Source organism: Microtus oregoni, unplaced genomic scaffold, assembly GCF_018167655.1.
Source record: "Microtus oregoni isolate MIOR12 unplaced genomic scaffold, Mior012 000028F_ref0000031, whole genome shotgun sequence".
In the NCBI taxonomy this organism is placed as follows: domain Eukaryota; kingdom Metazoa; phylum Chordata; class Mammalia; order Rodentia; family Cricetidae; genus Microtus; species Microtus oregoni.
In genome coordinates, this window is record NW_024543087.1 from 13,819,215 (window position 1) to 13,835,181 (window position 15,967).

Consider the following 15,967-nt stretch of genomic DNA (forward strand, 5'->3'; position numbering starts at 1 on the left):
GCAGAGTGCCCAGTTCAGCTCCCACATCCTCATGAGGTAACTCTAGCTCCAAGGAAACACGATACTCCTAGCCTTTGTGGGCATCTACATTTGTGTGCACGTGCGCACACACACACACACACACACACACACACACACACACACACACTTAAAGAAAAACTGTAGGGGCCGAGTTCGATTCCCATCTATAATGAAATCTGGTGCCCTCTTCTGGCATGCAGGTGTACATGCAGAACACTCATACATAAAGTATAATTAGAGTTTTTTTTTTTTAAATGTAATATTGAATCCCAGCACTCGGGAGGCAGAGGCAGGCGGATCTCCGGGAGTTCGAGGCCAGCCTGGTCTACAAGAGCTAGTTCCAGGACAGGCACCAAAGCTACAGAGAAACCCTGTCTCGAGAAACCAAAAAAAAAAAAAAAAAAAAAAGGAATGTAATATTGAACTGAGTATGGTGACGTATGCCTATAATCCTATCACTTGGGAGACTGAGTCAGGAGAATTACTGTGAGCTGAAGGCAGCCTGAGCTACTTGGTGAGTGGTAGGGCCAGCTAGGGCTATAGCAAGACCCTGTCTCAAAAGGCAAAGGCATGGTGGTAAAACCTATAATCCTAGCACTTGGGAGACCGAAACAGGAAACTCAGAAGTCTGTGGTTAGCCTTAGTTACACTGCAAGTTCAAGGTCAACTGGGACTACCGGAGACTGTTCAACGAAGGGCACGCGTCCCAGTGTAAAGGGCTTTATTCTAGGCTCGGCTTATTTGCATCTACAAAGAAGCAGGCATTTTGTGTAGAATCAGTGTTGAATTCTACAGACCACAGGTCATTTTTGCTGATTCAGCTAAGAGAGCCCATGAACACCAGCAGGAGGTCAGGAGTGATGAGGTTAGGGATATTTGTTTTTAGTGGAGCACATACAGATTTACTAAGGGAAAGTGAGGAGAACAGCAGCTGGGAGAGGTCCTAGGGGAGGAATCCCTGGGTGTGTATGGGATCTTAAATAAGAATCACCACTTCCTCCTTTCTGGAGGATGTGTTCACTTCCTTCTCGGGACTCTAGAGCAAATGCTTTCTGTAGAAGGGCAGATAGTAACTATTTTTGGCTTTGTAGGCCATTGGTCACTCAGAGCTACTGAACTTTGCCCCTGCACAGGGTACCTGCTTAGTGCGTGCGAGACCACAGCACACAGGACATAACACACACAGCACACACAGGACACAGGACACAGCACACAACACACACAGCACCACATAGTACACAACACACAGTACACGGCACACAGGACACAACACACACACAGGACACAGCACACAGGACACAGCACACAACACACACAGCACCACATAGTACACAACACACAGTACACGGCACACAGGACACAACACACACAGCATCACATGGGACACAACACACAGTACACAGGACACAACACACACAGCATCACACGGGACACAACACACAGTACACAGGACACAACACAGCACACAGGACACAGCACACACAGCACCACACAGGACACAACACACAGTACACAGGACACAGCACACAGGACACAGCATACACAGCACCTCACAGAAAAAAACAAAGTATGAGTATAGTATAGTATGGGCAATGTGTGATGCTGAAATCTGAGTGTCTTTCCACTTCGGCGTCCAGTGTGTGAGGAAACAACTGGCAGAGCAGCTAGGAAGGCTGGGTTTATTCCCTTCACGGTTTCAGGCCTTCATGGTAGGGAGGGTGTGACAGAGCAGAGCTGCTCACCTCAGGGTACACAGGAAGCAGAAAATGGAGGAGGAAGGGGCAGCCAAGACATCCCTGGGAACACACTCCTGCACACACTTCCTCCAGTTAGGCCTCATCTCAACTTCCAGAACCTCCTCAGAGAGCACCATCAGCTTGAGACCAAGCCTTCTGCACGTGAGCCGTGGGCGATGCTTCCTGACCAGACCTTAGCATCTGGAAATGTTAGTCTTCTTTTAGCTTTTACACCTCGCCATGTAAAAGTGTAAAAACTGTTCTTTGCTCATAGGCCATACACTGGAACAGGAGGTGGGGCAGATCTGACCCTCAGCACACTGTTTGGCAGCTTCTCCATGAAAGTCATAAAATAATGCCCATAAAATATCCTTTTAATTTATCTATCAAGGATTGTTGTGCATGGTTTTAACTGTTTTGCAGATGTTAATTGAATTGAATCCTCACAACCCCTGAGAGAAGTACTGTTTTCCCTATTTTACAAATGGATAATTAAGGCACACAGATGTAGTTAGATGGGACCTTGATTTGAACCTGATAGTTTGTCTCCAGAGTGTGTGTTTGTTTGTTTGTTCTTTCTCCAGATAGGGCCTTACTATGTAGCCCTGGCTGGGCTGGAACTTGGTATATAGGCCAAGCCAGCTTTAAACCTGGTAATCCACCTGTCTCTACCTCAAGTGGTAGGATTAAAGGTTGTGTCATCATGCCCAACTATTCTTATCTACCACGATATGTTGTTTTACCTAAAACATCTTATATTTACCCTCTTTCTAGCTTAGTTTTGAAGTTTCATCTGCCTCTATGGCTTCTCATTTATGTGTTTGTTCATTCATGTATGTGTGTGTTTGGTAATGGGATTGAGCCTAGAACCACCAGCCAGTTCCCAAATAGCCACATGGAGACTTATTAATTATGAAAGCTTGGCCAATAGCTTAGGCTTGCTTCTAACTAGCTCTTATAACTTAAATTAACCCATTTCTGTTCACTTACTTTCTGCCTCATGGCTTTATCATTTGTACTGCCCATGCTGCTTCCTCTCAATTTTGGCATCGTCCTGTGTCTCTGCTTTTCTTCTCCTTCACAATATTCTTTCTGTTCTAAAAATCGTGCCTAGCTAATGATAATTTAGCTTTTTAATAAACCAAACAGTGAGGGGCTGGAGAGATGGCTCAGTGGTTAAGAGCATTGCCTGCTCTTCCAAAGGTCCTGAGTTCAATTCCCGGCAACCACATGGTGGCTCACAACCATCTGTAAAGAGGTCTGGTGCCCTCTTCCGTCCTGCAGACATGCACACAAACAGAATATTGTATACATAATAAATAAATAAATATTAAAAAAATAAACCAAACAGTGTAAAGGAATATTCCACAACATTTCTCCCTTTTGTCTAAATAAAAAGGAAAGGTTTTAACTCTAACACAATAAAACTATAAACAATAAGAACAATTATCAGGTAAGAATTACATTTACAATGTCTAGTCCATTTGTATTTGGCATATTTGGAAAAATACTCCATTATTTATTCTATCTTGATGAGTTCAAGGCTCTGTACCTAACTTACCTTCCATCATAACTAAGGAAAACTACAACTGTTACCCCCTATTCTTCAACCCCATTAAAGATCCAAGAAGGATAAAATAGTACTTGAATAAACAGAAAATGCAGAGCAAGCAACTTTCAAAACTGAGAAATGATAGAGACATCTCGCTGCCTGGACAGTCACCCCAAGGCTCCTCTGCAACATTGGAGCATCTTTCTTCAGCCTGCAGGCCTAGAATAGCTGACAGACTTTTCTGTGAAGCAGGAATTTTGAAGGACTGTCCTACCCTGTCTGGACAAATTTTGGCAGTCACTTTTCTTTGTGTCCTGCTGGTCCAGTTTGGACAGCATACTGTCAGCAGTCAAGACAAAGGCAGTTTCTTGTCCAAATAGCTAGCTTTGCCACAAAGAAAGTAAACTCCATATGGAGGTGCCCATCATCCTTTTTTGAAGTAAATTAGTGCTACCAGGAGCAGAAATGTCTGTCACGAAAAGCCTTATGTTACTAAACATCTTAAATGCCATGTTCTGTAGGTCTCTGAATCATTTGGAGACCATATATATATGTGTGTGTGTGTGTGTGTGTGTGTGTGTGTGTGTGTTTGACCTTGAAAACATACCTAATATGACTACAAGTTTGATTGCTATAGAAGACTAACTACTAACCTGCATTTAAAAAATTATCTTAAACAGTTTGTAATAATAGCTTTCAAGAACTAGAACTTTGTTATATTTTTAAATGAGCTGCATAGGTACAATATCTTAAACAAGAATATAAACATATATACAAAATAACATAAATTTCTATCAATATACAAAAAATCCATAACAGTGTAAAATATTTGAGATGAAGAGTTGTCTTTTACCCTATTTTCCTACATCCCCACTAACAATCATCCTTGATCCATGGAATGACTAAAAACCACCCACCCCACCTCTTGGGAATGTGGGCATTATGTTCTCAGGACTGCTTCCTGTTGTCTGGGGATGATGGAATCCCCAGGGGACCCTGAGAAAATTGAGATAATGGTCAATTCCGAAGAATACTCGCTATAACATTTGTTGTTCAGTCTCTATGTACCGGGAAAGTGCAAGGCTTAGCTGAAGTCCTGTCTGGAATAGTCTGTGAGGCTGGACCATCTCAGCTAGCAGCCTTGAAGTTGTTCTGAATGCAGAACTGAGGAAACTGTAACAGAGGCATCTGAGAGACTGGATCACTTGGTTTTTGTTGGTGTCTGGTTCTCTTGCTCTGAAAACACAAGCTTTCAAAGACAGTACACATTTGTGCATTAACACAAGTTATTAGACACAAGTGCATATTATCACAAGCCTACCAAAGATGACTTTTTGTTTTATATTTGAGCAGGTAAAAGACATCTGTTAACTTTATAAGTTTGTTTGGACTCTATAACCAAACCTCTAGCCATGCTATATGAAAGAGTGGCATGTGATAATAAGTCATGAGGATTCTGTAACCAACAAGATTTACCATGTGTCATCCATTCTCAGAGCTGTTCCCATGTCAAGGAATTAACATATATGTCACCTGTCTTGTAGTTTTTCTATGTTTATTTCTTTATGTCTGTAGCCAAGATTTTCAGGGGGTCTCTGCCAATCAAATCTGGTTTCTATTAATTTTGAAGGAATCCAGAGCCTTTCACTTCCTGTGGAGACAAAAGCATAACCTCTCTCTCAAAGCAATACATTTTATGAATTCCATTTTAAAGTTAAGACATCCTTAAAGTATCTAGGCTGGTTTAATTCAGCAGTCCTTTTACAATCCCATGCCTCTCAGCAGCTGCCATTCACTCATCAGCATTCAAAAACTCCAAAGTCTACAAAGCACCATATGGGATCCAGACTCCCTATGTATTTTCCATCCTAATGTGGCTTATTCTTTTTATATTAGTTTACTCTTTCTTTAAAGACATTACTTTTTACTTTTTTTTTTTTTTTTTTTTTGGTTTTTCGAGACAGGGTTTCTCTGTGGTTTTGGAGCCTGTCCTGGAACTAGCTCTTGTAGACCAGGCTGGTCTCGAACTCACAGAGATCCACCTGCCTCTGCCTCCCGAGTGCTGGGATTAAAGGCATGCGCCACCACCGCCCGGCAAGACATTACTTATTTTTAAACTATTTATTTTTCCCTATGACTGTCTGTACCCATTTTCTTCTCTTTCTTTTTTTTTTAAATAAGATTTATTATGTATACAGTATTCTGTCTACATATATCCTATAGGCCAGTAGAGGGCACCAGATCTCATTACAGATGGTTGTGAGCCACCATGTGGTTGCCGGGAATTGAACTCAGGACCTCTGGAAGAACAGTCAGTGCTCTTAACCTCTGAGCCACGTCTCCAGCCCTTTCTTCTCTTTCTTAAGCACCCATGTATACTACAATCTGTTTAAAAGTTTTTTTTTCTTAAATTTGGACCTGTTTTATTGTGCATCTCTAGTGTTCTCTGACCATGTGAGCCAAACCTTACACTGCTAAGCAGCAACTATGCCCTCCGCTGTGCAGTTCTGCCGTTTGGCTCATCCCCTTCTCAGGTCTGTGAGAACTAAGCATGAAGCCTGTGGGCCTGGCTGAGGGGCTGCGTTTAACTATCCCAGCTCTAGGAAGCTGGTGCCTGCACTGTGGCAGGTGTTTTTCCTTAGCTCTCTGTTTCTCCTTAGTGTGCAGCTGTTCAAGTGCTCTGCTATACAACAACGCCTCTTAAAAGAGATACATCCATTTTTGTTGTTGTTGTTTGTTTTTAGCTTTCTCAGGCCCCACCCTGGACACCATATGTAGTTGGGATTTTCTTTGGGCTGCCAATCAGCTCCCAGATAAAGACATGGAAACTTATTATTTAGGGGTGCTCAGCTATAGCTTAGGCTTGTCCTGCTAGGTCTTTTAACTTAGTTTAACCTATTTCTATTCATCCACATTTTCTCTTGGGGTTTTATGCCTTTCTTTCATTCTGTAAGTCCTACTTAACTGCTTCCTTTGTGTCTGGCTGGCTGGCCAGACCCTAGCATCTCCCTGGCATCTTCCTCTCTCCTTTTGTCTCCCTTGGACTCTGTCAAACCTAGATTCTTCCTCTTACTTATTCTCCCGGACCAGAAATCCTACCAATACCTCCTCCTTTGCTATTGGCCTTCAACTTAGGTGTCTTAGGCAGGCAAGGTAAGCAAATGCAACATATCTTTACATGGTTAAACTAATATTCCACAACATTAACAAATATATCTTTAATTTTTTTATTTTATGTGCATTGGTGTTTTGCCTGTATGTGTGCCTGTGTGAGGGTGCTGGATCTTCTGGAACTGGAGCTATAGACAGTTGTAAGTTGCCAGGTGGGTGCTGGGAATTGAACACAGATCCTCTGGAAGAGCAGCCAGTTCTCTTAACTTCTGAAAATAGCCCCTTTAAATTTTTTTTTTTGTGTGTGTGTGTGTGGTGTATGTGAGGATGCAGGTGTCCATGGAGGTCATTAGAGAGCATTGAATCCTTCTAACACTGGCGTTACAGATAGTTGTGAACTGTCTGATATGGATGCTGAGAACCAGTCTTTGGTCTTATGCAAGAGCAGTAAGCATTCTTAACCACTAAGCCATTTCTCCAGCCCCTGCAACACATCTTTACATAGTTAAATTAAACTAGTATTCCACAACACCTCATTGAAATGTGGTGGTTGCATTCGGCCACCATAACTGAATCAATAAATGCAACCACCACATTTAAATATTCAAAGATCTCTATGATAAGCCTTGTCTGTCATACCTGGGACGCCAACATTGTCACTGCCATAAACAGAGGAGTAAACTGTGGAAGGGGCAGATTGGGCTCTATTATTTGTGTTCTCAATATTTACCTTTGTATTTTCTTTGACCCACAGATCGGGGACCACAAGTTCAGTGCCCACCGGATTGTCTTAGCAGCCTCCATCCCATACTTCCATGCTATGTTTACTAATGATATGATGGAGTGCAAGCAGGATGAGATTGTAATGCAAGGAATGGACCCAAGGTACTAAACCCCCTGCCATTGTGCTTCCCCGGGCCAGCTCCCACCTGAGCTCTGGACCACATGAAGGTCTGCAGTAGAGTACAGTATGCAACAGGACGACTCCATAGATGGATGAGCGCCTCAGCCAGTGACCTGAGGGAGGGTTAAATGAAAGGAGGTTTGCTTACTTGCCAGGGCAAAAGGTGAGAGTGTGTTAGTGTGTTGGGACACAGTGAGATAAGGCAGGGTTAAAGGTTAAGAGATCAGAGAGATGGAGAGGCCAGCACTCTCTGACTGGAATTTGGATTTTATTCTCCAAGAGAAAGGGCAGTCAAAAATACCAAGTTAGAAATTTCTTTCTAAGATTTACTCACAAACAACAATAATTTTTAAAAATTATAATGGCAGTAGAATAATAGTTATGGTGCCTGCTAATAAAGGCAATACATTAGAATGTGTTTCAGTGTTACCATATAGCAGTCACCCAAAACAGTAAGCATAACACCTGTGTAGCAGAATGAGAAAGGGCTTAATAAATCACTTTATGATCTGTCCAATCTTATGTGAATTGACAGTTATTTAGTTCTTGGTTTTTGTTTGTTTGTTTGTTTTGATATGGGGTGTCACTATGTAAAGCAGACTGACCTGCCTTAGACTCCTAAGTGCTGGGGTTAAAGATGTGTACACCACACCTGGCTGGATGAATCTCTGAAATAGTTATTCCATTTAAATATATTCTTAGAATAGATTTTGCTTGTTTTCCAATGTAGTCTCACTGTAGACTAGGCTGGACTTTGAACTTGGGATCCTCCTGCCGTAAACTCACAATGTTAGAATATAGGCATGTGCTCCACACTCAACTCAGCTACATGGATTTTTTAAAAATATTTATTTAAATTGTATACAATATTCTGTCTGTGTGTATGCCCGCAGGCCAGAAGAGGGCACCAAACCTCATTACAGATGGTTGTGAGCCACCATGTGGTTGCTGGGAATTGAACTCAGGACCTCTGGAAGAGCAGGCACTGCCCTTAACCTCTGAGCCATCTCTCCAGCCCTACATGGATTTTTTAAAAGATTTTTTTTTAAAAATTTTTTTTATGGTTTATTTAACTTTATTTTATGTGCATTGGTGTGAAGGTGTCAGATCCCCTGGAACTGGATCTTCAGACAGTTGTGAGCTGCCATGTGGGTGCTGGGAATTGAACCCGGGTCCTCGGGAAGAGCAGTCAGTGCTCTTAACCGCTGAGCCCCTAAAAGATTTTTTATATGCATGTGTGTGTGACTGTTTAAGTTAACCACTTGTATGTAAGTGCAGGAGAGTGTGCCTGGAATAGGCACCTGTGGAGGCCGGAAGAGGGAATCAGGTTCCTACACTGACTTGCTCTATGGATGCCATGATTGCACAGTAAGCACTCTCAGCCTCTAAAGGAATCTTTGCACAGGGCACATCTGTTCTTCAGGTAGTGTCTTAGTCACCATGACCATGGCAACTCTTATAAGGAAAACATTTAACTGGGGCTTATTAGTTTCAGAGGTTTAGTCCATTATCGTCATGACCAGAAGCAGGGCAGCACACAGGCAGACATGGTCCTGGAGAGTTCTATATCCAGATCTGCAGACAGCAGGAAGAAAGAGACACTGGTGGTATTGACTTGGTCTTTTAAAACCCCAAAACACACCACCAGTGACACAGTTCCTCCAACAAGGACACACCTCCTAAACCCGTTCAAATAGTACTATTCCCTGAAGACCAAGCATTCAAATATATGAGCCTATGAGGCCATTTTAACCACCACAGGTAGTCATATGAGTCCAGTTAGGACCAAGTGACTCCTGTGGCCAAGCCTCATCTCTGAAGAACTTCTCGTGCTTTTTGTCTTCCTTCCAGTGCCCTGGAGGCTCTCATCAACTTTGCTTACAATGGCAACCTTGCTATAGACCAGCAAAATGTGCAGTCACTGCTGATGGGGGCAAGCTTCCTGCAGCTGCAGAGCATCAAAGACGCTTGCTGCACGTTCCTCCGAGAAAGGTGAGCAAAGCCGATGATGGGGATCATGCTCAGTCGGGCACCCTCTGCTGTGCTGCTGAGTCAGTAGTGTATCTGGAATTTTCTGAACAGTGAGCTGGGTATGTTACTCTGTAGAGATGGCATTTCTTGGGATCAGTATTGTGCAGGGACCATCTCTTTGGGCATTTCCATAGCCCTGCCTCTTGTGGCATGGCATAGACCCTTTTTGACCATCCTTCTCCAATCTGACTCACCAGCTGTTAATTTAGTTCATTTCTTCCTCTTTTGTTTTCCTTAAATTTAAATTTTTTTATTTTTTTTTTAATATGAGGTCTGTATTTACATCTTTTTGTTTGTTTTGTTTTTTGTTTTCCTAGACAGGGTTTCTTTTTGTAGACTTGGCTCTCCTGGACTTGCTCTGTAGGTCAAGCTGGCCTCAAACTTACAGAACTTTGCCTGCTCCTGCTTCCCAAGTGCTGGGTAAAGGCATGTGCCACCTCTGCCCAGTTTGTTTACATCATTCCCATCCCCACTGCAACTCCTCCCTTGCCCCCCAACTCCCTCTCTTTTATTATTTGTATGTATGTTTAAATACAGTCTGCTGAGTTCATTTAGTGTTGTTCATAATCTAGCTAATTTCTCACCAAAATTATTTAGTAATTTATTTGACACTCCTGAACTGTTTCATAACCATCTCTGTGTTTACATCTTAACCCTCTGTGAGTTTCTTGACCTTCTTATACTGCAGCTCACTGAGAGCTCACCTATATTTCTGTCCTGTCTGTCCACTGGCAATAGTCGTGCATTCTTTTAGAGTGGTGGCCACGGACTATGCTCCCACTATTTCTGCCCTTTAGCAAAGAATTTCCTGAGTTTTCCTGTGACCTTTAACTGATCAGATAAGGCTCTTCCTTCCCCTTGGGGACAGCACTGTCATAAACTAAAGGTCATTTAATCTCCAGAGATTTGGAGATGAGAATTAGCGCTGGACCATACACAGGCAGAGAAAAGCCAGAAGAATGCCTGCGATATGTTGTTCCTGCTAGCCCAGGGTCCACGGTCATCCCTTCCTCCTCAGCTCTGGCCTCAAGGACATCATCCTCTCCGAGCTGACCTCCCCTCCCCCATCTCCACTCTACCATCCTACTGAGAGGCTGCAGCCCCTGCAGGCTGACCTCATCCTACTTTTGTGGTGCCCGTAGACATCACCGAGCACTGCTGTGTGCATGCCCACACACCATCATGGTAGGACGCCTCAGATGTTGAGGCACAGTCAGTCAGTGGCTGTGTTCGGTGTTGCAAATGGAAACCTTGTAGTTAGTGGCAGTGCAGCTCCAGAGCCAGGCTTGTCCCTGCCCTGGCAAGGGGTGCACACCAGGACGGACAGATGGAGACACCTACACACATCGCACGCGCGCGCGCGCGCACACACACACACACACACACACACACACACACACACACACGGAGGGAGGACGCTTGATTGATGTCTTTGTTCTCTGGGAAATGGCTTTCAGATGGAGTGGGTTCTTCCAGTCACCGTTCTTAGGCTTCATCATGGGAGGACAGCTCCACCTAGGGGCTCTTGAGGTCATCACTCAAATTCACCGTATCATAAGGCACTAACCACCACGGAGCAGCTGGACTTGGTAGCACACACCTTTAATCCTAGCACTCAGGAGGCAAAGGCAGGCACAGCCTGGTCTACATATCGAATTCAGGCCAGGTCAGCACAGTTTGAGACCCTATCTCAAACAAGCAACAACAAAGATGCCAAACAATTATTTTCTTTTCTTCTTGAGTTAGGACTCACCATGTGACCCAGGATGGCCTTAAACTCATGGCAGTCCCCCTGCCTCCACCTCCCACGTGCTGGGATTATAGGTGTATTCCACCTCACCTGGGCCAAATCAGATCAGTGCAGTTTTTATTTGTTGTAGTCACATCTAAGGAACAAGTCCCTAAGCTTAAAACCTGATGGTTGGTTCGAGTCTGTTTTGAGTGTTTTCATTCATTCCTGCAGGACCTGTTCTGAGACCCAGGCCCCTTCGTCATTACTGCCTTCCTCCCCAGCCATAAGCCCCAGAGGCTTGACCTACTTTCTGTTTTCTCCCCAGTAATTACTGTTTCTGTACTAGGTTGCTCCCATAAACCTAGCGCTACCAATATGTGTGTGTGTGTGTGTGTGTGTGTGTGTGTGCGCGCGCGCGCGCGCGCGCGCGGGCGCGCACGTGTTTAGATACTTTTGGAAAGGACACCAGGGCTTTACATGTTATCTTTGCACAAGGACTGTGCAAATCTCTGTGCGCTCCTGTTTTATTTATACAGGCTGCTGAAGCAAACACTGTTTTTACATTTTTATTGTGTGTGTATGTTTATGTGTTTACATAGGTATACACATGCTATGGTGTACATGTGGAGATCAGAGTACAGCTTATGGAGTTGGTTCTCTCCTCCCATCATACAGGTCTTAGGGATTGAATTGAGGTTGTTGTCAGACTTGGAAACAGGCTCCTTTATCTGCTGAGCTATCTCACCGGCCTGAAAACACTGTTTTTTAAAGTTTTATCTTTTTTTTTTGTGTTTGCTGTTGTTACTTATCTATTTTGAGTGGGGCGTACATACCTCAGCAAATGAACAGAGGTCAGAGAACAGCATTCAGGATGGGATGAACCTCATGTCACCCCGTTAAGGCAGGGTCTCTCTTGTTTCTGCTACTGTGGTGAGAACTCCAGGCTAGCTGGCCCATGATGGTCAGATTTCTTGTCTCCCCCTCCAATCTCACTGTGATATCCAATGGATACGTACAACTTTTTTTGTGGGTCCTGGGGGTCAACCTCAGTCTTATCCACTGAGCCCTGGACATGGTTTGTTTCTTTGAGATAGGGTCTCATGTAGTCCAGGTTGACCTGAAATTTCTGATCCTCCTGCCTCCACTTACAGAGTGCTGGGATTACAGGTGTGTACCACTGTGCCTGGCTTTGTTTGTTTGTTCGTTTGTTTGTAGAGATTATGTAGCCCAGAGTGCCCTCAAACTTCTGAGCGCAAGTCATTCTCCTGCCTTACTATCCCAACATGCCCAGGTTCCGCAGAAAGGGACAGCAGCAGGACCATCCAGGTTCTGAGAGTACAGGCCTGCCATGGTCTTATAGCCACAGAATCCAGAGGCCTGACTTCAACCTCAGTGCCTCTACTTATTGTCAAAGTACTGGGAACACATTTCTTGGTTTCCCTGGGCCTCTGTCTTCAACTGTAAAAAGAGAGCAATCTGCAGGGTTGATTTTTCTTTAAAGATTTATTTATTTTTATGTATATGGTGCTCTATCTGCATAAGAGCGTGCCAGAGGAGGGCATCAGATCCTATGATAGATGGTTGTGAGCCACCATGTGGTTGCTGGGAATTGAACTCAGGACCTCTGGAAGAGCAGCCAGTGCTCTTAACCACTGAGTCATCTCTCCAGCCTTAGGGTTGATTTTTAAAAAAGATTCTTTGTATATGACTCTTTCCATGTATGTGTGTGTGTGCACACATGTGTATGCGTGTGGTGCACCTGTGCCATGTGTGTGCCCTCCAAGACCAGAAGAGTACATTAGATCTCTTGGAACCGGAGTTACAAGAGGTTGTGAGACACCGAATGTGGGTGCTGAGGACTGAACTCAAGTTCTCTAGAAGAGCAGTGAATGCTCTTAACCTCTAAGCCGTCTCTCCAGCGCTTAAAAAACATTGTTGAATAACTGAAGATGGAGTTCACGGGTAGAGTGTGTGCCTACATGTACAAGGTCTGTATTTAATTTCTGGCACCTCAAAGAAGTATAAACAGGGACTGGAGAGATGGTTCAGCAATTAGAGCCCCTGCTGCTCTTCCAAAGGACCAGAGTTGAATTTCCAGCACCCACACAGAGCAGCCATCAATTGCCTGTAACCCAGCTCCGGGGATCCTGCTCCTGTGGCCTCTGCAGGCATCTGCACATGTGTACACATACTCACGCACATATACATAGTTACAGGTGATAAAATTAAATCCTTCTAAGGTAGAATGATCCTGCAGAATGGGTATAAAAAGTCTAGCAAAGTATCTTAGTCACTAAAATGATAAACTATTAATAGCTGCTATGTTGTTTCTAGGGGGGCTGAGCTCGTAGGTTCATGGAGCCTACGTAGAAAAGGAAATGTATAATGCTCCCTGTGTTGAAGAAGGTGTCTCTTCTATGCCTTTGTGCCTTCCTGGGGCCTAGAGGTGGACTAGTGCCCGGGGTACCCTCCAAACCACAGCAGCGGGATGTGGTGACAGGGTTTCCCAGTCCGTGCTTCCCTGTCTTCTCATCTGACTCCCGAGAGTCCCTCCACTTCAACATGCAGAGGGCCATGCCCCAAGAAGCAAAGACTTGAGGCTAACCCATCTTAATGTAATACCGTTAGAAGTGAACTGTGGAGAGGGGTGTCTGATGTCATAGGGGTTCCTAGAAAGCTGGGAACAAAGCAGAGCTTTTCTTCCATGTCTGTACTCAAAACCGTTTTCAGAATGATTGAAGATAGCATTACTTCCTCTTAACTTTCTTTTTTTCATCTTATAACAAAAGACTTCACCCCAAAAATTGCCTGGGTGTGCGCCAGTTTGCCGAGACGATGATGTGCGCTGTGCTGTATGATGCAGCCAACAGCTTCATCCACCAGCACTTTGTGGAGGTGTCTCTGTCTGAAGAGTTCCTGGCCCTGCCCTTGGAAGATGTGCTTGAGCTGGTGTCTCGGGATGAGCTGAATGTGAAGTCAGAGGAGCAGGTGGGTGAGCACAGCAGCTGTCTGTCCGGACTTCCTTCCTTCCCTCCCTGCCTCCCTCCTTCTCTCCTTCCTTTTTTTTTTTTAAACAAATGATGAATATACAATTTTTATGTATTGTGGGGTTTGCTTTGTTACATATATTTTTCCTAAAGACTTTATTTTAGTATCTCTAAATAACAGTATATTTATCAGCTACATTTCCCTTATTGTTAGAGCTTGGTTTAAGTCCAATGTTTATTATTAGAAATAATATTGCCATAAACTGGAAATCAAGCACTTAGAGTTGGAGTGTCATTGTTACTGTTGTTATTGTTAACACGAGAAAAATTCTATGTGGGACTTTCCACAGGAGGGGGGACTTGGTGATGCAAGAGAAACGAGAAAATGGTGACTGGATGGTATTTTGAAGTGAGAAGAATCAGAGTCTAAGCAACAGGGGCTGAGCCTTAGATTGGAACAAAAGCCATGTGCCCCATAGGAGCCCCCGCGAGAGCTGGTGTGCATGCAGCCTATGGGGGAGGTGCCAGGAGATGTCTCTTTTGACATTCTGCCCTGATTGTCACGCTGAGAATGAGCGTGACATCTTAGCGGAATGAAGTGTATGAGACAGACAGTGTTGGGATGTGGGAAGGGCTTGCTAGGGAGTAGGCCCTGATGACTGTCCCTGGGGATGTCATTTGTTGATGAAGGTACAGAATAAGAAGCACACTGAATTTGAAGAGGTGGGATTTTGTGGGTTGGAGAGATGGTTCAGTGGTTAAGAACCCATTTTCTTGTCTCTTTCCCAATAAATCTCTTGTGTGACTTGGCTCCCTACTACCAGGACACTTTCTCCTCAGCGCTGTAACATTTATACCCACCCGCCTCTGCCTCCCAGGTCCTGGGCTTAAAGGTGAGCACCACCACACATACCTCCATTTTATTCTGAAAGTCAGGGTCTTACTGTGTGGCTCTGGTTGGCCTGAACCTTACTTTGGAGACCAGTCTGGCCTTGGACTCACAGAGATCTACTTGGCTCTTTCTCCTAAGTACTAGGATTAAAGATGTGTACCACCACACCCAGTCCATAAACAGTTTTAAAGACAAAAAACTTTAAAACAAAAAAGCTGTTCAGAGTTTTACAGTTGATGTCTTTTTAAGATGTGTGTGACACTGTGGGTATCCCCCTGAGTGTAGCCTCCAAATGGTCATCTCTTTGTGAACCTGAAAGAAGAACTCAGGGTGTAGTCCATGGGTTCTGGGCAGCTATTTTGGGGATCAAAGCAGAAGAGGCAGGTAGAGAAAGAAGAGCTATGATTGGGCAGATCTCCCAGAGGACCCAAGTTTGGTTTCCTCATGTTGGGTGACTTACAACTGCTTGTAGCTATAGCTCCAGGAAATCCATGCTCCTCTTCTGTCATGGGCTGAGAATATAAAGAAGATAAAAAGCTGGGACTCAGATGACTTATGTAAAGTGAGTTTATTAACAAATATAACACCTGCCTGGCGGTGGTGGCGCACGCCTGTACTCAACACTCGGGAAGCAGAGGCAGGCGGATTCCTGAGACCTTCCTGGGAAGTGCAGTAAGCAGTGTCCTGAAGACAGCAGAGGGAGGTGGATAGTGTGGGAGAGGAGGGCTTAGTGGCAGGTAGAGCCTCCCCTCCCTTCTCCAGCCCTAGAAATTACGAAGGATGTTGTTGATGATGTCAAACTTGGGCGTTTTCGTACATGTTCCTGATCTCAGAAGGAAGATCTTTGAACTAGCCATCGTCAGGGACATCTTCCACAGGGTAATCAGAATAACTGTACAGCGGGGCAGCCTGCAGGGAGATGCAGACAGTCAGCCCTGTCACAACAGAGAGGGACAGGCAACCAGGGAATGGTGGGAGATGGAGGCCTAGCCTCCATCCAC

The 15,967-nt window shown here is 44.3% G+C and overlaps 1 protein-coding gene across 2 annotated transcripts in view; it reads left to right on the top strand.

Moving 5' to 3' along the window:
• Klhl18 (kelch like family member 18) overlaps positions 1 to 15,967 on the top strand; it is a 59,593-nt gene that overhangs the window by 21,470 nt on the left and 22,156 nt on the right. For both annotated transcript variants that reach the window (XM_041677489.1, XM_041677490.1), the window contains exons 2-4: positions 7,175 to 7,305; positions 9,176 to 9,316; positions 13,877 to 14,075. In XM_041677489.1, the coding sequence (XP_041533423.1) occupies positions 7,175 to 7,305; positions 9,176 to 9,316; positions 13,877 to 14,075 (471 nt within the window). The remainder of the gene's footprint in view (positions 1 to 7,174; positions 7,306 to 9,175; positions 9,317 to 13,876; positions 14,076 to 15,967) is intronic.